Source organism: Lissotriton helveticus, chromosome 2_2, assembly GCF_964261635.1.
Source record: "Lissotriton helveticus chromosome 2_2, aLisHel1.1, whole genome shotgun sequence".
NCBI classification, from domain to species: Eukaryota; Metazoa; Chordata; class Amphibia; order Caudata; family Salamandridae; genus Lissotriton; species Lissotriton helveticus.
This window is the reverse complement of record NC_136060.1, coordinates 274,859,935-274,884,278: the sequence shown is the minus strand read 5'-3', so window position 1 is coordinate 274,884,278 and position 24,344 is coordinate 274,859,935. Positions and strand designations below refer to the sequence as shown.

Below are 24,344 nucleotides of genomic sequence, written 5' to 3'. Positions count from 1 at the left end.
ACAAAACAGAGTTGGTTCTCACAGGTGGTTCTTCCAGTCCCTGGAACTCTCTTTTTTGGCCCCCTTCGTTTGGCCCTTCCCCCACTCCTTCCTCCACAGTCAAAACCCTGGGTGTTAAGGTGAATAACCAACTCACCTTACACTCACAAATTAGCTCTGTCGTCTCCTCCTGTTTCCTCACTCTCCGCACTATTCGCACTGTTTCTCGTTTCTTTTCCCCTCTGGCACTTAAACTGATCATGTCCGCTCTGGTGATTTCGCGGCTGGATTACGCCAACGCCCTGTACAACGGCATCCCTGCGTACAGCCTGCGGAAGCTCCAGATGGTTCAGAACCAAGCAGCACGATTGATGTATGGTCTTTCGCGCTCTCATCACTCTACACCCCTCCTTAGGGAGCTTCATTGGCTCCCTGTCAAGGAACGTTCCCTTTTTAAAACTGGCTGTATGATTTTCCAGGCTCGCCAGGGGTCTGCTCCCGCTTTTATTTCCTCCTTGATTAATGAATATGCTCCTGCCAGAGAGCTTCGATCATCGTCCAAATCTCTCCTTCAAATTCCGCGCTACAAACGAAAAAATTGGGGAGGAGCCAATTTTTCAACTCTGGCTCCCACTTTCTGGAACTCCCTCCCCGACCATTTACGATTTGCCTCCCATTATCCTTCCTTCCGCAAAGACCTTAAAACTTTTTTGTTTAAACAAGCCTTTTCTCTGTAAATTGTGCCTTATGTCATTTCCTGGGCCAGCCATCCACAGCTCCGTTTTGCTTAACCTTGTCTACACAGCGCCAAGAAACCGCAGGGTGTATGCTGCGCTCTACAAATGTTTTAAATTCAAATTCAAATTCAAGGTATCAATGCCAGAAATACACTGACCTTCCATCGGCAGAGTAAAACCGAGAAATGACTAACTGAGAAATAAGAGTGCTATTGAAAATGTAATGGAAATGTGATTGTTATTACATGTTTCATCAAAAGACCCCAATAAGATAGGTTTAAAAAACACAATTACTGCACTTACAATATCTAAGAATTGGCTTAGACACTGTAGGGGTAAAGGGCTCATGCACCGGTACCCTCACCACTGGTATAGTGCACTCCGCTAGAGGGGTGGCTGACTTATGCCTGAGCAGTGGGTTGTAGGCATGGCACACAGGAATGTGTGCCATGTCGACTCTTTACTTTGTTCTGCACCAAAACACACAGCCTGCAAAGGCAGTGTGCATGTGTGCAAAGGTACATGGCCTATAAGGGGTGGCACAATAAGTGCTGCAGCCCTTAGAGGCCTTCCCTGGCTACAGTGCCAATGGTACCTGTGGTACAATTTACAAGGGAATGTCCTGAGGCCAAAGAGTACTCAGAGTCCTAAAGTCATGTAAAGAGAGTCAGCAAAAACCAGGAGGACAAAAAAAATGTTTTAGGGAATTTCCCTTAAGAAAGGCCATGTCTAGCGACTTCTACAAAAGCAGTAGAAAAATACAATAGCCATATTACAAAACAAACACAACAAGAGCCTCTCCCTGCATGATTAAGTGAAACATCACATAAATGTTAGTTTTTTCACATTCACGAAGAGCCAAGTACACAAAAACTCCAGTATTGCTCTGATAATGTGAAATACATGTGTTAAAATGTAATGGAATTTCTTTTGATTCATTGAAAAGTCTAAGTTATGGGTAGGTGAGCAGTAGTTGCTGGGTATTACACGGTGTGGTTATGGTGGTCATTACTGTGATGCACATGGACCCACCATGTTATAGAGGAAATGAAATGTGAAGAAATTACGCTACAGCGGACGCCAGTAGAAAACATTATAAAAGTATATGTGGTGAAAGAGCGAAGCAGGTCTAAATCTCGTGCTGATGCCGGAGAGGTGCAGAGTTCGCATGAAAATAGAGTGCATGACCTGCAAGGTCTTAGGTTAAAGGAAAACTTAAGTTTCTAAGCATGAAGGAATTCATGGTCTTGGCACATAGGCACCCGAATTCAGTGTTCTAAGCAAATTGAAAACATGATTAAACAATAGAGGCAGGAGACTGAGTTAGCCAAGAGCACACAGAAACTGATAAGAAGCCTTGGGAGCAAAATGATAGAGAACACACATACACATGCATTCAAGAGTAGAGAATAGCTAATTTGTTAAGCATTTTCAAAACTGCCATAAAGGCAGTGCAAGAAATTGGTTTAAGGACACAGGTGACGAAATATATTTGTTTCTTTCATTTTACAAATATGTAACTCCAAGTATCTCATTGTTTGACGTTTGTAATAAGCATCGTCTGACTAAGTATACAAGTGGCTACCTGTGAAGTAGCAAATTGAGACAAGCTGTTTGCCTGTATGGAGATAGTGACTGTTGCAACAATATAAAGCTGTGTTTGCATTGCCAAAGATGAGTGTTGTTGTTTTTCTTTAAGTTTTCCCGCAACAATTCGCAAGCCAGATAGGAGTCCCTTTTGCTCTCAACCGACTGCTGCAACAGGCATACTACCTTACCTCAGCAGCAATGATCATTGCACATCTTTGATGAGGTAAGCAGACCCCATGTTCTCTAAAGCTCTGCCTATCCACGGGAGAGGGTTGGACCTAGCAATTACCATCTTCAAGGTGGGGACAATGCAGGCTTCATTCCATGGTTTGTATATATTATGTGACTTGTCCCTCTAGCAGTGGTAAGCATAGATTTAATGCAAGCATAAGGATATAAGATTATCGCATGCAAGATTGTGTACATTTGTTGCACAATATTAAGTTAAGGCCCTGCATAGTCGGTAGAGTAATTTTCGCAATATAAAGTTGAAAGTTGGATTTCTAATATGTGTTCTAATATTGGACATAGAGGGATGGCTGAAAAGGATGATGTCGCTAAACTTTACCTCCAAATACGATCTGAACACTTGAATTATCGTCGGGGACCTAATGCCCAGAAGTCGTTCCGTGGACTATGAGATGCATGGTTTGAGGGTTATCCTCTCTTGAGTGAGGAGGGAAGTGGCCCGTTGGTGCTGACAGCATTTATTGTTTGGAGTCGAAACAATGGTGATTAACATTTAGAAGTAGTTGAAGTGTTTATATTTTACCTGTTGATGGTGAGTGCATGTATGCATGTAAGTAGAATTGTGGCCACAGAGTGATGTTATTGTATAATGCTGTTGTATAATGTTATTGTAATATATACTGTTTAGTATATGACTGAAAAGACAAAATGATGAAAAAGAATCGTTTTTTACACTAGCCATAAACAAAAATCCAATTAGTATCATTGAGTGGATAAATAAAAGTTACATTGCAAAAGTTGTTAGAAATATGGAGGGATTATAGAGACTCCCTTACAGCACATACAAAAGACCTTTCCAGGTGACAAAAAGAGGTTGATTAAAGTATTGTAGAAAGTGGTTTAAGCCTACTCAGAAGCTCACGTATCCCTGGCCAAAGGATAGAACATTTGATGAAAAAATATTGGAGCACATTGTTACACATCTTAAGAGTTAAATTGCAGTAACAAGAGGCCACTTTAGTTTTATGCCCATTCTTTTGTGACAAGTCCCGAAACCTCTCAAATGTTGGTACATCTCAAATGTTGATACCCCTCGTACCCCATCCACTCCCCCATCTCATATGACCATATGAGTACTTCCCATAAGGTACCTGGTATATATCGATCGACACAGCTACAGGAAGTCGCAGTGGGATTTGAGAATCCTGAAGTTGAGACCCCTTTGCAATCCCCAAAGGGATCTCCTAATACTGTCCCACAGATGTCAAAGCCAAGACATACAAGTACCCAGACAGCAAATGAGGATGGGTGACTCAGTTTTCAGAACAATTGGAATCGCAGTTTACACTGCATTTCAGTTCATCTTCTCCTCAGGAAGATAGGAGGTGAAGTGCAGGGTACAGGAGATGGTGATGCCCAGACACACGTATCAACAGCAACATTGCATGAGTTATAGATAAGTGACACAGCAGGAACGGTAGTTAGGGAGTGAATGTCTACCCCACAGCGAAGAGATGCAGGTGATGCTAGATGGAATAATTATAAAGGTAGGGATGTTCGTGAGGCGCGATGGCCATTATCCAAAGGATGAGACGAGGATTTTTAATCTAAAACTTTGGCAGAAGGGGAATGTAATAGTTTCACCAGAAAGGGTTCAGGAATGCTCATCACATAGTGCAGATAGACGCGTTGCAAGAGAAGTAAGGAGAGGAGGATATTATGATAACCTTTCATGACAGATTCAGGTAAGTTTTGGGAGGATGGCAAATACAGTAGAGTCCACACATAGGTGTGTAGATGCTAGATGACATGGGTGAAATACTTCAATCCCTAAAGGTCAGGCACTCAATTCATGATATTAGTACTCAAGAAAGGCCCACTGTCGAATTTGATCATATAATGCATTGAATGGGAAGGTCTATTCATATTTACACTAGAGAAAGAGCAGGACATGTGCTCTAAAGCAACAGCTTGAGCGGTTGCAGTTTCAGGGAACAAATGAACAGCCAGACCCCAGGTTAGAATCTTGCGAAGCTATGAGAGGATTGACACGACTTGATAGACCACTGCAGCAGTTGAGTGCTCAATTAGGTTTGCGTAGTGCTGATCCTACCTCTAGTGAGATAGTTGCTGAGGGAGAAAATAGTTGATACAGTGTTGAACCTTATGTGGATAATTTAGAATGACGGACTTAAGGTGAAGCACAACAGATTAGTCCATGGCTACGAGAAGGTTCCTTTGATCCACCGACATGGCAAATGCTGAGAATTGCATTCTTTATGGTGATGGAGAACCAGAGCGGGATTACCACTTTATGGGGAAATGTGTGCGCATGTAGCAAAAATATGCCAGACAGCACATCCCCATTATTGTGCCACAACCCTATATCAGATGCCCCTTATACATAAGGAATCTGGGGGACCTCAATCTGTTCCTTGGTCATAAACGGTCGGGGAGAATCTTAAAAGGTTGTTACCGCCACCTACAGAGAGAGCGGAAATGGATTAGAGCTTTTGAAAAGCAAACTTCAGGTATCACCTTGGGAATAGGGGACATAAAATGTTTACTTAGCTCTCATATAGGAGATGAGACACTGTTTGCCAGGAGGCTGGAGTGAGGAGAGTTACCCTCACTGAGAATAGGTATAATGGTTCCCCATTCAACTCAGGGCAGTAGTCTCAGATCAGCTGAAGAAAATGTATCCAGAAAAGCCAGACATTGGGTCTCGTGGTTCAATCAATGCAGCCCCTCAGTTTCTCAGCCAAATTAAAGAAAAGTAGACCCAAGAGGTAGGTCAGGATTTGAAAGCAACGGAAGGAAATGCTGTGCTATTTTACAAAGTATAGAAAAAGTGGTTACCCTCTGATGTGCAAGACAATCTTGTTAATATAGTGGAATTGAAACCAAACCCTGGACAGAGATGCAGGCTCATATAAACCATTTTTGTAAAAAAGAAACAGGCGAAAGAGAAACAAGCATGAGGTCACAGAGAAAGCAGCAGCCACAGTGGTTCAAGGATCCTCACTGAGCCCCACCCTCTTCAACATCTACATGAGCCCCCTCGCGGCCATCGCACGCCAACACAACCTCAACATAATCTCCTACGCCGACGACACCCAGCTGATCCTCTCCCTGACCAACGACCCCGCCACCGCCAGAGCCAACCTGCACGAAGGGATGAGAGACGTAGCCGAATGGATGACGACCAGCCGCCTGAAACTGAACTCAGACAAGACGGAGGTCCTCATCCTGGGCTCCACGCCCTCCGCCTGGGACGACTCCTGGTGGCCCCCCGCCCTGGGCACCGCGCCCAAACCGACGGACCACGCACGCAACCTGGGCTTCATCCTGGACTCCTCCCTCTCCATGACCAGACAAGTCAACGCCGTCTCCTCGTCATGCTTCAACATCCTGCGCATGCTACGTAAGATCTTCCGGTGGATCCCCACCGAGACGAGGAAGACGGTCACCCAAGCCCTCGTCACCAGCCGACTGGACTACGGCAACGCCCTCTACGCCGGAACCACGGCCAAACTCCAGAAGAGACTCCAGCGGATCCAGAACGCCTCGGCGAGACTCATCCTCGACATCCCCCGACGCAGCCACATCTCCGGACACCTGAGAGATCTGCACTGGCTCCCGGTCAACAAGAGAATCACCTTCCGTCTCCTCACCCACGCGCACAAAGCCCTACACGACCAAGGCCCGAGCTACCTCAACAACCGGATCAACTTCTACACTCCCAAGCGCCTCCTCAGATCAACCAACCACGCCCTCGCCGCCGTCCCCCGCATCCGAAGAGAGACAACAGGAGGAAGGTCCTTCTCCTACCTGGCCGCCAAGACCTGGAACTCACTTCCCACCAATCTGCGCCTGACCCAAGACCACCTCTCCTTCAGGAAGAAGCTCAAGACTTGGCTGTTCGAGCAGTAGCGGCACCCCCCCCTCCCAGCGCCTTGAGACCCTACGGGTGAGTAGTGCGCTTTACAAATGACCTGATTGATTGATTGATTGATTGAGTGGTGCAGCACAAGTTGGCAAAGAATGGGGCACTGGAAGAAGCTGTAGTAGCAGCCACTACTCAGATGACTGAAATGTCTGTGGGATCGGTCCCAGGGACCACCCAATAACAGTGCTCAAAACAGCAGTGCAGTGTAGGCGCACACGGAAGTAGCAGAGGAGGACAAAGAGGAAGAGGCAGGATAGGTCCCCAAAGAATGGATCAAACATGCCACTATGCCATTACTGTTACAGATTTGGATATTTTATTACAGATTGCAGGACTAAAAGATGGGATAAACAAAATAGAAGGACAAGAGTTTACAACCAGCCAGGAAATACAGTAGTGCAGCCACAGTCAAACCCATAAATAAAATATGCAGCAACCAGCAATAACCCAGGTGCAACAAATGTCATCACAGCAAAGTTACCAAGCACCCCATGGCAATTCCACCTCAAAGTGGATAGGGAGGTGTGATTGTGAGAGGAGGATATCCTTTCCAGATAAATTATGAGGGAGGATACTCGTAATGAAGGAGCACACAGAGTAGTTCTATGTGTCCAGTATTGTCAGTAACACACAGACCAGATGAGGAACCCACTGTGACGGTAGCTACAAGAAGTATGCATTGCTCATAGATACAGGATCAGCCCGATCTTGTATTAGAGACAAAGACCTTCCAATTTCTAATAGATCAATGGACACATAAGGATTCTCTGAGGAAGTAATGAGGATTCCATTTACTAAATCCGTGGAGATGGAAATAGAAGGGAGGTACATTGATGGCTAGTTACTATTCTCTCTAGCTGCCCCAGCTAATCTATTGGGGAGAGATCTTATGGCAAAATTAGGACTATTCATTTTGAACCTAAAGGAACTAGGAAGTGTCCTACCCCTGGAGTTCCACCTTCCAAAATCATGGCTGCAACTGTAGATTCTTCTACTGGAGATCAAATTAGAGCTCGACCCACTGATATAGAAGCATTTACTGCAGCAGTGTATACAATAATAGCAGAAACACCAGAATTATTGTAAAGCGAGGTCCAGTTACCTAAAAAGTTCCTTTTCTGGCAACAAGGGTAAAATTCTTGAATACCGGACAGCGAGTTGGAATTGCAAATAGAGGCCTTGGAGAGACAACCAACGTATGGCGCTTTGACAGCCAGTGATCACAGCATCCTCCTGTTCAGCTGGCCGATGAACCCTGTGGATGCCAATCAAAGTGCACACTGCAGGGTGGTTCATTTTCAATCCATTCTAAGGCCACTTATCATTGGAAACATGATTTAAGGAACTGGGATCTTTCCAGGATTTCTACTTGACTTGGACACTGCGCCACAATTCTTTACACTTGGTGAGAGCATACAGATACCAATCTTTGATGTAATACTTCAAGGAATGTTTCCTGACTTTGGAAGTGTTTGACACTAATACATCAAATTATTTCCGCGCTGAAAAAGTCCAAGGTTTTACTGGACGAAATGCGTTGGCTGATGTTTTTTAATGAATTTCAAATGATTCCACAATAAAGTGAAGAAAGGCAACTGGATTCGCCAGAAGTTATTTACAAATTGTCTTATACCTTATTGTAACACATTGCCTCTTTGCTTCGTATATGGTGCAGCTCTGTTTTTGCTTTTGTGTATTCGATCTTCCTGGTGACGAAGGCATCTTCGGGCAGGAGGTGCATACATAGGGGTGCACGCAAGGATAAACGAAATGAATCCAATAATAAAATACAATAAGGGCAATTAACGGTGAGGGTGCTTTGGTAGCATTTCTAGGTCCACTGCCCATTTTCAGATGTCCGCTTTAATGCAGATGTCAAATGCTGAAAATGTTCTTCCATGACTAGAGATGCGTAGTAAGTCTCTTGAAGATGTACAGAAGCCATCGAGTCAACCGTTTGCACGTCCTTCAAGATTTGCACCACATTCATCCAAAGGAAAGATGCTGCAAGGAGGAACTGTTTCAGTTTCTTAAGTTCAAAATCTGATGTCTGTGTTCTTAGGAGCATAAGTATCTGGGGCAAACCTCCTGACATGTTTGGTTCTCTGCAATAAACCTGAGAACCATTCAACACACTTTTTAATTTCTTACTGTGCTCTGGAAATAGGTCTAACATCTTGAAGGAGAAACCGATGGAAGATTTATAGCCTAGCTCTTTTTGACAAAGTTTATCGCCCACTATTCTTGAGTGTGAAGAGTCATCAATTATAAAACTAGGATACTACACTGTCTCCTACTAAATTTCCAGGTTTCAGAATGAAACTGGAAGCTTTTTGAAACCGCAAAGGAAAGTCAGAGGGGTGTTGAACAATAGCTGCTCTGACAAAATTTGACTCTGAACAAAATATGTGCTCCGCACTAGCAGCTGCTTATTTTAACTTATGCATACTTCGGGTCTTAACAGCTTTAAATGACTACGGTCAGTGGCATGAAACTGGTTTCTAGGGGGCTGAAGAAATAGCTCTCGAAGGCGAGAGAGTTACAACCGGAAACTACAAATGTTCTCTGTACTACTGCCACATATAAAGGTAAAAAGGATTTTAAATCAAAAAATGAACCCTGAACTTTGACCTGAATATCACTGTACTGTAAGGAACTGAAAAGCTATTCACTTTGTTTTCTGCAAATACAAATATACATGACTCAAATGATTGTGTCTGTGCCATATTGTTATTAACCTGAAGATGTTTCAAGAAAGGTTCTTTATCCTTTATATCACCAAAAACATAATGCCCGAGAAGTAAGATGGGAATTCTAAAAATGTCTTGATTGTGTCACGTTTTTGTGAACTGCAAGATTACAGGTTATTTATCATGTGTAGGGAAAGAGGGAATTCCTAACCTAAGGTTTCCCCACATTTGGTGCCTTTATCTAGTAATGCTGAAGGGGTACTGGATTGGTTTTACTTTTCACACTGCATGTATAACCACAGTAAATAGAGCTGGTATGCTCCAATAACGATAATTGCAATGCTAGAGAGTGTTATCCTCGCCACTAATAGGGAAAAGAGCTGCTGGTGGCTAATTAGGACGTCCCACTGTGTGTCCATGTGTGCACAAAAACAGCCATGCTGCCAGATCCGCTTCTCACCAAGGCATACATTTTCCAGAAAAATGTGCTGTGCCCATCAGGCAGTCGAGTCACTTGAGGTGATTGACCATGCTGCTGCTGACCCCACTTCAAAACTTGAACTCACAGCAGGAAAAGATACTTACCTGTAACTAATGTTATTGAATTATTGCTATCTTTCATAGATTGAGTCTTTGCCATAGTCAAACTGGGAGTTCCATAGTAAGCATAGAGAGCAGTGCAATTGTAAACAATCAGAGAAGAAGTCTATTAGGTTATTTTCAAGAAACCAATAGTTCAGCCAATCAGCACACACAGCACCCTTCACCCTTACCTTTCCTACCCTACCCAGATCACCATTCTCAAATATTGCAGCACAAGTGTTTAAGAATAATATAACATGTGTGAGCTGAAGTTGGGGAGGAGGGTGGATCACGTGTGAATCTATGAAAGATGCCAATACTGGAGCTCCAAAAACCACAGAAATTCACCATTTATAGTTCTCAATTAACTATAATATATGCCTTAAGATAACCATAACTAAGGCCCCCGCCATGCACAATTTTATCATCAATAATTTCAATGCAAATGTTATAGTGATATTATCAATGATGTCACAGAAGAGGTCATGAGGGACATAATATGCAGTGCAGTGCATGGCGAGGGCGCGAGTTCAGGCGCGGTTTGTCCATTGGGGCGTGGGGACGTAGCCCCCCCTGCCCGCAGCCGCCCGCAGCTCCCTCGGCGTTTTTGCGTTAAGACTGTGACAATCATGTCAATGAATCAACATGACGTCAGACCGCCGGGCGGGCGTCATGTTGATTGATTGACATGATTGTACAGGCGGCAACACAAGTGCGCATGAGTGGGGATGGAGGGTGAATTTTTACCCGTGCCCACGCATGCACACTTGTGTTTTTGCGGCGTTGCGCATGCCCATTAGGAGCCCTAATGGGCGTGCTGCGGGCGAGAAAGTACCTGTGCACCTGGCGCCAGGATTGGCCAGGGGCGCTGTGAGCCTGTGACGTGTGGGGAGCAGAGCCCAGAGGTGGCGCGGACCGGGACCGGCAGCAAGGTAAGAGTGTGTGTTTTTCTTTTATTTTAAAGTGTTTGGTGCGAGCGTGCGTGTATGCATGAATGTTTGGTGGAGAGTGTTGTGAATGGATGTGTTTGTGTGTATGCGTGTGTGAATACATTTCTTTGAGTGTTGTGTATGTGGGTCGGGTGTCGCCGCCGGCCTGAGTGGCCTGGGGCCCGCACTCGCAAACCAGTTTGCGCCCCACCACTGTAAAATGTCACCAGCCGCCTCTGCGCAAGTTATGGTTACTTTAGGGCATGTTACGTTACCTTGTGACTTGGAACAGAGTCCCAGGTCCTAAGATAGCTGCCACCATTTCCTGGTTGGCGTGGTGGCCGCCAACCAGCTCTCAGCTTGAGATCTCTTAGATCCCCAGAGGTTCCATGTCCCTAGGTATAAAAATATTTTGAACATTAATTCTTCAAAACTATTGAAAAACTTCCGAACGGATTTACACCAAATCACAAAAAGCGCTCATTCTGGATCAAGATCTAACTTTCTGATATGATGTAAATCCAGATGTTCAACAGTTCGGGCTGCAGCAGTGTCTAAAGCTGTTGTGGAAACATTAATGGGGAAAACGTGTTTGAGGACCACCCGCCCCCATCTCAGCCACTATAGAGGGGAACATCCTTTTCAACGCAACTTTTACCACGCAGTGCCTTTACGACGCAACTATTACAACGCATGTTATTACAGCGCATAACGCTGGGGGGCGCTCTAGGATAGGGAATAGATTTAATTTACTATCCAACACCTTCCATACTATCCACGGGGACTGGAGTTGGAATAGTAAATTAAACTATTCACTATCCAGCACCCCTTAACGCTATGCGTTGTAACAGCATGCGTTGTAAAAACTGCGATGTAAAGGCATGCGTGGTAAAATCATGCGTTGTAATGTCATACATCCACTGTAGACGATCACCCCGAATGTCGTTCCATGCGCAAACTAGTCAAAAAGTAGCAGTTTTTTTCCCAGTTTTGTGGAAATTCGTCAAAAGACATCGAAGTTATTAATAGCAAAAAAGATGCATTCCCTATGAAAACCTTGAGCCTAATTGGGGAGTGGAGGGGGAATTGGGGGCAAGATTCTGAGGGAAACAGACTCACTTTATTGAAAGAGATGACTCAGCACTGCTTATCCCATCGCCGAAAATCTGTTAATTGCTGAATCCAGGCAGTAATGCTGCGTAAAACTGTCTGTTCATCCATGTAGCGGCCCTACAAATATCGGCTACAGTGTCTGTGGAATGTGCTGTATTATTGCCTTGCTTTATTATGGCAAAAGACTATGGCTGCAGACACCCACTGATCGATTCCTTATTTTGACTGAGATTGTCCTTTCCGTGGGTGTCCATGGACACTAATAACAAATCAGTTTTGTCGGAAAGGTTTAGAACTGTCAATATAAAGCATTAAACATCTCTTGGCATCCAGGTATGAATGGTTCTTTCTGATGTGTTGCTTGGATTCTCAAAGTACCTTTTTATTATTAATACTACTGGTACTTTAGGTATAAAACGTGGATGCATTTTTCGTATAACACTATCATCCCTGAACTGAAGAAACAGCTCTTTAATCTTAGTGGTGTAAGTGGTGCAGCGAGGAAGGAGGAGGAATACTCGTTTTGTTTTCATCTCCCTGCTGTTCCACCAATATTATCCCAAAACTATTCCTGCTGACACTGTGTGGCTAGGGAGGTTGCAATGGCCGATGAGGCTGATAACGGTGCTGCAAAAATGCCAATATTGTTGGTCGACTTTGAGGGAGAAGCTAACCACAGTACTGTAGCGAAGTCATTATTTTCATTTTAAGCATTCAATCACATTACCAGCTTTCTCCTCAAAAGGTCTCTGCCTTCCAGAATCATGTCAGTGATTAGTGCCTGCACACTGACCAAGAAAACAAATGCTCTTTCTACGAATGTCTGCGTAACACTACCTCACTACCAATGGAGAATGAATTGCATTTGTCACATCAAGGTCCATCTACATAGATTGTGTAGCAGTTTCCATGCCATCCCAACCGGCTCTCTAGCGAGTAAAGTATGTGCATTCATTGCCCACATAGCAAAAGCCTTACACTCCAATGTATTTGATTTTTTTCGACTCCGTGTTAGGCTGTACAACTCTGTTTGCATTTTGATGCATGTGCCTAACTATTAAACTCTCAGGCTTAAGGCGAGAAAATAAAAAGGGCTGATCAGAAGCAGCTGCTTTGTACGCTGTAAAACAGTGAAATATGCTATTTGTCCACAATGCTCTTTAACAAAATGAAGTTTCCGTAAAGAGAAACAAATACTATTTACCTGATTGAACATATACAAGACCCGGGTGACATCATTAGCATACTGGCACCGAGAATAGTCTTCCTCTGCCCAGAAGCCTCCTCGGTCACATCGGCGCCAAGCTCGGATTTCATCCTGAGGGCTGCCAGGATAGATCCCAGTACCCGCAGAGTAGCGAGTACAAAGCAGGAATGCAGTTATGCCAGCAAGCGTCCTAGGCCATCTGGAATGCAGAAACCAAGAGTAGGGGAATTATGCACACAGCAGATTCCTAAATTAATAGACCACTGCAAATCACAACCAGGCTGACTGTCCTCTCACAGAAAGATAACTGAAATATAGGCATGTAAAAACGTTTATGATGTTATTATATATCCACTCAAGTTCACTTTGTATATGGTAACGTTAAATAGAACCACCTGATGACATGACTGCGATTGAAAAATATAAAACCACCCAGCACAGTTATGGCTATTATTTCAACCAATAATACAATTCATAGTTAAAAACACGAGCTGCTCTCTGGAAATTCACACTGTACAAGTTCTGGCTTGTGAGATTTAATTTGAAACGAATTCAAACCTACTTAAAAACAGAGAGACCACTCTAACAGAATCAATTGCAGGCTTCAATCCGTCATTCACCAGTTCAAAGCAATGCATTGAGTCAGGGGACCACCATAACAGTTTAGTTGGGACTGTCTAAGTACACCAAAGGAAGCATATCTTAAAGATTTTTTGTGGTTATTCTTTTCTGGAACGATTGTGGCAGAATGCAAAGGAAGCATATTTTTAAGATTCTTTGTGGTTATTCTTTTCTGGAATGTATGCGCCAGAATGCAATTATGTGTAGAGTAATATAGCACAGCCATACACTGCTTTTATTATTGTTTTCCTTCGTCACAAATGTCACAAATGAAACTATACTCGCCTTTGTTGTTGTGTTTTACAGCTATAACTTCGCACCCATAAGAAAGAACTCTAAGTGGCAATTAAGGATAATGAAAACACTTGCAACAACAAACCCACGCCCGTTAATTGTGGTGATCTATTTCTAATCTTCCTCTTTTGAATTTACTGACACATTCATAGAAAATGACATTACTTCGTCTTCTGGCTCACATCTTGAACCATATCTGAAGCACACTGAAATAATAATAATAATAAAACCATTTTTAAAGCGCCTGGCTACACAGAGCAGTGTGTCCCCGCGCTAAATACTGCTAAGTTGCCCGAGGAACGAGCAAGGGCGAGCCAAAAAGGTACAGAGGGATGATGATGGATTATACCGGGGGAAAGAGGAATGTTTTAAGTTTACCCCGGAACCTAGTTTCCGAGGGTTCCATCCTAAGATCGAGCGGGAGTTCGTTCCAGCTTTTGGAGGCCAAGTATCTGAACGAACATCCACCCATCCTGGCTCTGGAGACTTTGGGGAGTTTAAGCATCATCGTTCCAGATGATCTCAGATTCCTGATGGGGCGATGTATGGTAAAAAGATTTTTTCAAATAGTTCGGCCTTTGCCATGGGCAATACGATGTACAAAGCAAAGGGATTTGAATTTAATTCGCTCCTTAATCTGTCTTGCCCCAGATGTAGCACAGCAATGGTAACTCTTCGGGACCGGTAAGATGCTGTATGTCTTTCAATTAATCTTGATGCTTGGCTTTAGGTCTTCGTTTTACTCTCAGCTGTTGTCAATAAGATTTATCATGAGGCACTATTCACTATTTATCTCCATAAATAAGGAAACTGATACCATCCTGAAATTGTTTTCCTCCTTCCTGTTTCAGGCTTCCAGATGAAGAAGCTGGAATATTTTAAGTACACTTGCTTTTCCACTACCTTATGGGTGCCATAATATTTAATCATGCCTCCACTATTGAGCCTTTCTATGCAAACAGTCTCAATGATGACACCCACCTCCACCGGAGTGTCTAATACCTTTGATACTGGCCTCCTAACAAGAATTAGCCAAGCCAATGAGTTTCACCGAGGCAAGATACATTAGCTTTGTTGAATAAGTTACTCACCTTATTTAGAGACTATATAACCGCAGATTCCTCTCCTTAAAATATTCCAAAGGCATCAGATCCGGAAAATCTTGAGCAGTATCTTTGCATGCCGGAAGGTGGCATTGAGCGGTTCCACATTGATGCTGGCCGCGTCGTAAGTGAGGTCTGAGATGCCCATTAGGTGCCACCCCAGTGAGCTACCCCAGCGCACTGAGATCCGTTTCTTTCACAACTATTTCCACGCCAAAAACGCGCCACCATTACTGAACGACGTGTGACCAGTGTGCAGAAACTAACAAGATCTTTAGGGTGAAGAGCACATTTCGCAGGAAGGGGAGGATCAGTGAGGAATCCGAAAAAGAAAAAGCATTATTGAAGGTAAGTAACTTGTTCTTCTGATAGTGAGTTCCAACCACAGATAACTCACCTTAGAATAGATACCCAAGCAATGCCTACCCGGAGGTGGGTTTGTGAACCAGCTTAAATCAAAAAGTCCTGAAGGACCGAATGGGCAAAATGCAAGTCTCAACGGACCTGACTGTCCAGGCAGTAGTGTTTTGTGAACCTGGGAGACAGGCACACAGCAGCCTGATATATGTTCAGGACAGGGATTCTACATGCTAACACAGTAGTAGCGACCTTGGCTCTGGTGGAATGAGCCTGCAAACCTTCAGTAAAGTGCTTCTTCGCCAACTAAGACAGGAACCGCTGACCTCCACAGATGTGCTGCAACCACTGCCATCTCTTTCATGAACACCAGAGGGGTACTGATGAGTCCAAAAGGGAGCATATCAAAGTGGAAACGCTTCTGACCTACTGTAAAATGTAGGTAATGCCTATGGGCCTGCAGGACAAGAATGTGTCAAGCACTACTATCCAGTCTCCAGATTCCAAGGCAGATGCAGTCTGAGCCAAAGTGAACATCCTGAATTTCTCTTTCTGTAGGAATATGGTGATGGTGAGAGAGTGAAGATCTGGGATTGGACAGAGACCTCGGTCTTTTTTCAGCACCAGAAAAGAGTGGGAATGACAACCATGCACCACTTCTGATTCGGGCACCTACTCTACAGCTCCTTTGGCCAACAAGGCCTGCACTTCCTGATGTAGAAAAGAGAGATGGTCCTCCTTGAGCCGTTTGGACGATGGTGTGGTGGCATGGGAGGCAGGATTACCAGAAATGGACCCAGAATACGATTTGAAACACCCTCTTGTTGGAGGTTATTGCTTGCAATTAAAGCAGGTGGTGCCTGATCCTACTGCCATCTGGGTGGTTGTGCTGTGTTGAGGGCCTATTAAAGAGGATTAGAGGTTGCAGCAGTCATAGGGGCGGGCAACTGGACAGTATGCAGGGTCTGGGTTTCACATCCTCTGCGAGATCCACATACCCAGCCACAAAATGACTGGGATGCCTGCTGGCCCGGAGGGTAAGCCTGGAATTGCTGATGCTCATGGAAGCCCCGGCTACGGCCCCAGAAGGAGTGATGATGTCTGGAATCTAAGAAGAGGCCTAGGGATCTGGAGGTGACCTGACTCTCCTTAAAGGGCTCAAGCCCCATGTTGGGCATATCACTGAATAGGCGGCAGCCATCAAAAAGCGTGTCTATAAGTAAAGATTTAAGTGTGAATTTAAGGACCCACTGCTACTAATATCTGTACCAAGGGAAGGGCAAATACAATTGTTCAAAAAAGATTCCCTAGGCAACTAGTGATCTATATAGCATGAGAAACCATAAGTACTACATACTAGGAGAGAACTCCGTGTACACAACATGAAACATTAAAAAAAAATATATTCATGCAAACTAACTTAAAAATCAAGATATATTCCGGTTTTCTTTTTAAACAGACATTACTGATGCAATAGCTTAACATTAAAAACGACAAATTTGACAAACTAATTGGTTTTTCAATACATATAGCAACAGGCAAAAATGCATACCCTATGAATATGGTCCATAAGGAAAATGCTACTTACCAGTATGCATCTGTTCTTGGCATGTGGAGCTGTAGATTTGTATACTTGTGCCTAGATCATCATCTGGTGTTGGGCTCGGATGTTTGCACTCTCGTTTTTATCTTGGAAGAAGTCTTTGTAATCCCGAGGTAGGTGACTTCCCCTTAGGACGATAGTGTGCATGGGCATCGACGCCATCTCCATATGTTTTGCCATGGAGGGTTATGATAGAGTGAGTAAGAAATAGAAAAGGATGTCCATGTGTAATGTTTTTAAGTAAGATAGTACTGGAACAGAGCGAGGTATCCGGGGAGGCGGGTGGGCATATATGAATCTACAGCTCTACATGCCAAGAACAGATGCATACTGGTAAGTAGCATTTTCCGTTCGAGGCATATGAGCTGTAGTTCGTATACTTGTGCATAGACTATACAGCAGTAACCTCCTTAGTGGTGGCTACCTGTATCTGTTGCAGTTGTTTGAAAAAGTGTTCTTAATACAGCCTGGCCCATACTAGCTTGTTGTTTTCCTTTTTGTTTTACTTGCACATCTACTCAATAGTGTTTTGTGAACGTGTGTGGTGTAGACCAAGTTGCTGCTTTGCAGATGTCATCTAGGGAAATGTTCCCTAAGAATGCCATAGACACCCCTAGTTTACGTGTGGAGTGAGCTCTAGGGGGAATGGTTATTTAGATGCATTTAACAATCCACCTTGCAATCCCCGTTTTTGAGATAGGATTGCCTTTATGAGGTGGGGAGGAAGCCACAAAAAGTTGTTTAGTCTTCCTAAAGTATTTTTTTCTTTCAATGTGGTAAAGTATTGCTCTTTTTACATCTAGCATGTGAAGAGCTTGTTCTGCTACTGAGTCTGGTAGAGGGAAAACACTGGGAGTTCTACAGACTGGTTAAGATGGAAAGTAGACACAACTTTAGATAGAAATTTTGGGTTAGTCTTAAGAACCACTTTGTTATGATGGATTTGCAGAAATGGTTCTTGTATGGTTAATGCCTGGAGTTCACCGACTCTTCTGAGAGAGGTGATCGCAACCAGGAAAGCTACTTTCCAGGTGAGAAATTGTAATTCGCATTTATGCAGAGGTTCAAATGGGGGACCCATGACTCTGGTAAGGACCACATTTAAGTTCCGTACTGGAGAGGGTGGAACTCTAGGTGAAATTCTCCTTTTAAGTCCTTCCATAAATGCTTTGATAGCTGGTACCCTAAACAAAGACAAGTGGTGTCTGTTTTGGAGAAAGTCTGCTATTGCAGCAAGATGTAGTCTAATGGATGTTGTAGTGTAGTTCCTATTATCCCAATAGGCTCTGCGCATTGGAATAATACCTTCAATAGTATAGGCCTAGACCAGACGTTAACTAGGTCTTCTATTGTCGATATTAGACTTAAAGTTTTGGGTTTGCCAGCTAGCTCAGAGTTTACTAGAAACTTTCTCGAATAGGCAAGGAGGAGTTGAACCTCCCTGGATAGACAAGAAGGGATTTCGTTTCTGACAACCATAGAACATGACAACTTTGCTCTCCCCTAATCAAGAGTGTATCTCTAGAGTCGTGTGAAAACAAAAGACAACTTATTTTACTCAGTCAGTACGTGCATTCTTAGTTTCACCAGTTTGTAGAGAAAAGGAAGAGACGGGCGTGTTCAATAAAAGATGTTATTTATTGATCAGTCTCTTTTCTCATACAAGAGAAATGAATCGATATTATCGCAATACTTATGGTTAAGTAAAGTGCATACAATAAAAGCAGAAGTATAAAATAATACTGTAAAAACATTTATATGGTTTCTAAGCCATATGGTGGTTTAAAATGGATAAAATAGACACATACATATAAACATTTGACTAATCGTACTCAACTGGTGCTTCTAATTACGCCTACCCCAGTGTACCTGACCTAAGCCTAATACGTGGGCGGGGATAGAAAGTAGCAGTTTAAGTTAAGTTTGTTTTGCCAAGTGACTGACTCAAGAATTCTCTGCAAGGGGTTATTCAGTTCTGTACCTGGAATCTAGGATGGTTGAGGGATGGTATCTCTCGTCTTTGGTCTCGATATTCCAGGCTGCCTGCAAGGGCTGCTCGGAAGCGCCGGAGCTGGATTTCTCGGCAGGAGAAAGGCAGCGTCTTGTTCTCAGCGTGTCAGGAAGGCGGGGCTGCGCCAGCGGGGTCTGCTCTGCTCTGGGCTTCGGCAAGTCTGGCTGCTCCGATCTCGTCACCACCGCGTGTGTTTGCTTAAGGCAATATCGGTAATATTTATACCTGTAAGGTGCCGAGATTGACGTAAGGATGGACATAGATACGTCAATAAGGATGTCATACGAACTGGTCGTTAGCACATTCTTTTGCTGAAGTTCTCGGTGAAATCAAAACAATGGCCGCAGGGTTTTTCCCAGGTTGTCATAGGTTTGATTTGTTTTGAGAACTCCGTATGCCTTATCAGGGGCTGGAGGAATATTGCTTTGCCTAATTAGATGGCAAGCCTTATGACCTAATCAGATAACGCGTTCCTGTGCCGTGGTCTGGCGTAATCAGATAACGGTTTCTGCATCATGGGATGGCTGCTAGTTAACTTGTTAACCAGAATAGGGTCAGGAATAGGGGGATCGATACAGAACCTATAGGAATACATCACACCCACTCCACGCTAACTATGGCCATATTTACGGATCTAGGCATAGTAAAACATACTGTAGAGTATCGTGTATACCTTACCACCCCAAAATACATATAATGCATTTCGAAATTATGTAATATACGGAAAAACAGTCATATATACTATATGTACTCAAGCTGTAGAATAATGCTAAAGTAATCGTGCATATGTATACATTATTACTATTTGATTATGAGAATTACACATGAAATGGCTCTTAATACAGAAGAAAAAGGTTCGAGACCATTCCATCACAGAAAAATAATTATGAACATACCAGCGGGCAGCTAATGTCTATAAAGTTTCTAGAAGTAGAAATTTAGTTCTCTAAGAATAGTTCTTACTCTAAGCAGAAGATAAGTGTCCCGAAAAATCGTAAAAATATTTTGGGGCTGCTGAAAAAATTGCTGTCCGTGAACTGGAGGGAAAATTGTTCATGCTACTTTATTATTAAAGTTGAAGGCCAAATTCAGGGTGTTGGGAACGCCGTGTGCTAGCTTGCTCAAAAGTCGTTATTTCTGCTCTGGTGAGAACATCATATCATTGAGACTGTCGAAAAAGCTGTCAACAGCTTCCTGTGAAAGTTCCACTAACTCGGAAAAAGGTGTAACCATGCATTCGTGTGCATGATTGTCTCCATTGACCTTTTGATTAGTATTGCTGACAGAAGGTCGTACCTGATCGATGCTGCTTTCATCTTGAACTTTACTACCCCTTAATCGTAGTGGTGAAGTTTCCACGAATGCCGTCATCAGGATTGGCAGCCGTTGAGGGCAGCACAAAGCATGAGCCGTTATCAGACCCAACAATGTTTCTGCATCCATTGGCGCATCCGATTGTAGCGTCAGACAGGTGTCCAACACGCATTCTTCTCCGCACAGCAAGCACCTTAATACAGGTAAAACACATCGATGCCACATTGGTCGAAATGAAAGAAACCAAGTCATGTTCAGGTCTCTAAGCCGGGATAGTCCCAGGATTTTTGATATCCGGTCCCGGTATCCAATGGCTCGGATTGTTTCTTCCCTTGTCGCAGGTGTTTTGTCTGTGACATGGTTTGCCATAACGAAATATAAGGACCAAGAATAGGATTCCTGCAATTAGTCCCAAAATAAGGGGAAGTCCGCCAAAAATCGAATGGACGAAGTCTGGAAAAATACCCAGTATGGCTTTGAATGGTGTTAATGCCATTGAAAATACTGTCTTAAATACTTTTGAGACTCCACTGGTATCAGAAATATTTAAGATTTCATTCAGGATTTCTGCGAAATGTATGGGGGAATGAGTTGATAACAATGAGTGAATCTCTGCAGTCGTCCTTGCGACCAGGAGATCATACGTTTCCTTTGATGACGTGAGTCTGGTCGGCATCTGAAGAAGCACTGTTTTCATTCTGCTTAAAGTATCTATTCGAATAGAAGTAATTTTCAAGTTAGGCCATGCCCTTGCCTCCCTGTCTGGAAAGGAGCTGGGGAACAATAAGCGTCCACAGCACATGACCTTCGCAGTCGTAGTTATGAGATAAGGAATCCCGGGCAGTAAACTACAACATCTGCGATCCACAATTAGAATGTAACTCCCGTTATAGAGTCTTTTAAAGAATGGTTCTATCTCTGTTGCAGGTGCGCCTAGAAGGTGACATGAAAGGTTATTTGAGTTCCCTTCACAGGCTCCATGCAAACTAATTCCATTACACAGAAGTGTACCGCTTAGTGACATCGCACAATTATTGCCACTAAGAAACACTTTCTGTCCTTTATTACTGACACATGCATGTGAATAGGGCAAGTTCCATGTTGTCTTAATGTACCCTTTTCCCAATTTTTCGTACATGCCAGCCTGTATATATTTTTGGCAGTATTGAAACCTGAAAGTAGATATCGGAATATTAATTATCCCATGTATTATCCATTTAATGACAGGTCGTTCTGACATTGTCAATGGTAATCTCTCGAGTTTCTCAATGCTCAGGATTGTATAATCAGCACCCTTCTGTGCCATACTGACTTGTTTATCAGTAAGGTTAAAGATATTGAATAGTGACGTTGTGTTGATTAAACACCAAGGCACATAGCCTGAACGTAGATTTTGTAACGTCCAGCCAAGCTGGACAATAGAACGCAATTGAGACTGACCGTGTTGTAACAACAGTAAGTCTTGCGATAATATGTCGATTGCTGAAGACACAATGCTGTCCAAAGAAAAAATTCTGGAGGACAGAGTCATTAACCCATTGTCCACTACAGAAAGTGATTTTTCCAAATTAATACGGTCAATTTCCCGTATACTTTCTGCTGTCTCAATTTGAGTTACCTTCCAGGCCTCGTTGTAAGCTGCATATACAGAGGCTGCTATGAAGCGTTTTTGACGCTGTTTGCGCGGTCCCATAATGAAATCACGCAAGTCAGCACCATCAGTAAGTAAAGTTAGGTGTTGCTTAATTTCTGTCAGTGTGGAAGTTTGTAGCCATTGAAGGCAGAGTTTGCCCACACTGTAGGTGGTTATTATCCCTGGGTGTTGTCTTTGGGAATATCCAGGATCTGGCCTGGTCAATGTGAACCCCTGTATTTTGTTCAGGAATCTGTCTTGACAGTTATTAGTATCTGTGGGCCAGATTAACCATTGTTTCCAATCAGGATGTGTTCTGTTTTGGTTTAATACATAGTTTACGTCTATCTCTTCATCTGTAGAGCTATTGCTGTTCATAGTTGGCTTTGGAATAGACGGTTTATTTAAGTCTTTGATTTTCGCTAGGCCAAGACAGGTAGTTTGTTGAACAGTGTCATTCAAAAATATAATTTGTTCTGGGATCATGCAGGCTCTAAACAATGATTCTATACCTTGTACTTGCCATTCTTTTGTACCCCAAACACTTTTTACTTCAACATTTTTGTCCCAATAATCAAAACCAAAAGTATTCATTTGTTCAAAAATGAGTCTGAATATATCAATTTCGTGTTTGTAAGCATGGTTTTTGTTCCTGTCTTATTTGACAATTTGAAATAAAATGTTTCAGCATTACTTGTGTTGAACCCTGAAAAGTATGAATATTTGTCATAAAAGGTTCTTGAGCTTCCTTTTGGAGGGGTTGCACAATGTTCCCATTGATTATAATTTAAAACATTTCTAGGTTGTGCTGATTTATGTAAAAAATGGTTACCATAGTGGTTGTAACAGTACATACTATCATAATTAGACGAACCCTGCAAATAATCATGTTTGGTAAATTTAGCAGACATCACTAGGTCAGACATCATATTATTTATACTTTCAAAGTCCCAATCATCAGCAAATGAGCTTAGTTTTACAAAGTCACTCAACGAGATCTTGATTTGGTGTGGATATTTGAGGATTTCGACTGGACCATAAATTTCATAGTCAGTGTTGTCCCATGCTACCCCACCCGGTATGGGATTGGCTGTGAAGTTGACTGAAGAAAGTTCTCTTTTTTCGACATGTGAAGACGTGTGTGGCTTGAGGATCAAGTTGATTTTCTGGCTTGCTGTGTCCATTTTAGCATATTTCCCCTCAATGAAGCGTCCCAAGCATAGTATCATGATGAGCCAAAGTATCAGGATAAATGCACCAAAGGACACCCAAAATTCAATCCATGGAGAAATCAGATAGGTTTCTTTCAGCTGTTTCAAAAGTTCCTTAGCTTTATCTTTAAAAGTTTTTGTTGATGGCTGTGTCTTTGATTCACTGAGGTCTTCAGAGGCATCATCGAAGTTTATGAAGTAGCCGGATGCCGTTCTCTCAATTGTTCCAATTGCTTCAGGATTACTGTTTCTTGCAGCTTCAGCATATTCATTTGTTACTTCATTGTAGGTTGGTGTGTCTCTACTAAATGTTTTTATTTGGGTTTTTAGAGGTCTGAGTTTCAATGCATTGTTGCATAGTCCTTGTTGTTGTTCCGTAGGCGTTTCGAATGTGATTAGCCTCCTAGTTTGGACCTCTGTATTGGTTGCAAACCTTGGTGTTCTGCTACTTATCGGGAGTCCACTTGGCCTACTGTTTGTTATCGGCCACATGATTGTGGTTTCACCAGGTCGATGGATACAACTCGGTTCTCCTTTTTACCAGCAAGCGGCGGTAGTACAACTGATCTTGTCCCGTTGATAGACAAGACAGGAACTGCTTTTCTGTAATAAGGCCCAAATTCCTTCTTTACCGCGATCTTTTCTCTGACTAGATCCCCGACTTTTGGAATCCAGACAGGTCTTGCTGGGACAGGTGGTGGTTCTTCAGTGGTTGTTGGCTGCTGTTTCAACTTTATGTTGCTCAGGTCTTTTCTTGTTTCGTTTAAGTCCTGCAAAATAGCCAAACGATCTTTGATATCAAAGCTTTTTTCCTTCACCACTGAAGTCTGACTGTCAAGATCTAAGACCAACATCCTAGTTCCAAACAATAATTCGTACGGGCTGAATCCCTTCAGAGAATTTCTTGGCAGGTTGTTTAGACTACGTTGGACACTTATTAGATGTTTGACCCACCCAGCTCCCGAACCTAATACCTTTGCTGTTATAGATTGCTTTATGTCACGGTTTTTTCTTTCTACGATTCCGTTTCCCTCGGGATGAAATGGACAAGAGTACCGCAATGCAATGCCCATGCTGGTCATGGCCTCCTTATAAGCTCGAGGGCTAAAAGCAGGACCCTGGTCAGAATGCAGCATGCCAATTGCGTATGTGCCGATAAAGACTCGCAAATCTTTTATAACAGTTCTGGCGTCAGCCGATCGCTGGGGCCACATCCATATGAATCTCGTGCA

At 43.1% G+C, this 24,344-nt stretch overlaps 1 protein-coding gene across 2 annotated transcripts in view; it reads right to left on the bottom strand.

Moving 5' to 3' along the window:
* The window catches only part of ADGRA3 (adhesion G protein-coupled receptor A3), a 499,756-nt gene that overhangs the window by 163,153 nt on the left and 312,259 nt on the right, over positions 1-24,344 (bottom strand). For both annotated transcript variants that reach the window (XM_078678405.1, XM_078678406.1), the window contains one exon: positions 12,963-13,164. In XM_078678405.1, coding sequence (XP_078534531.1) covers positions 12,963-13,164 — 202 coding nt within the window. The remainder of the gene's footprint in view (positions 1-12,962; positions 13,165-24,344) is intronic.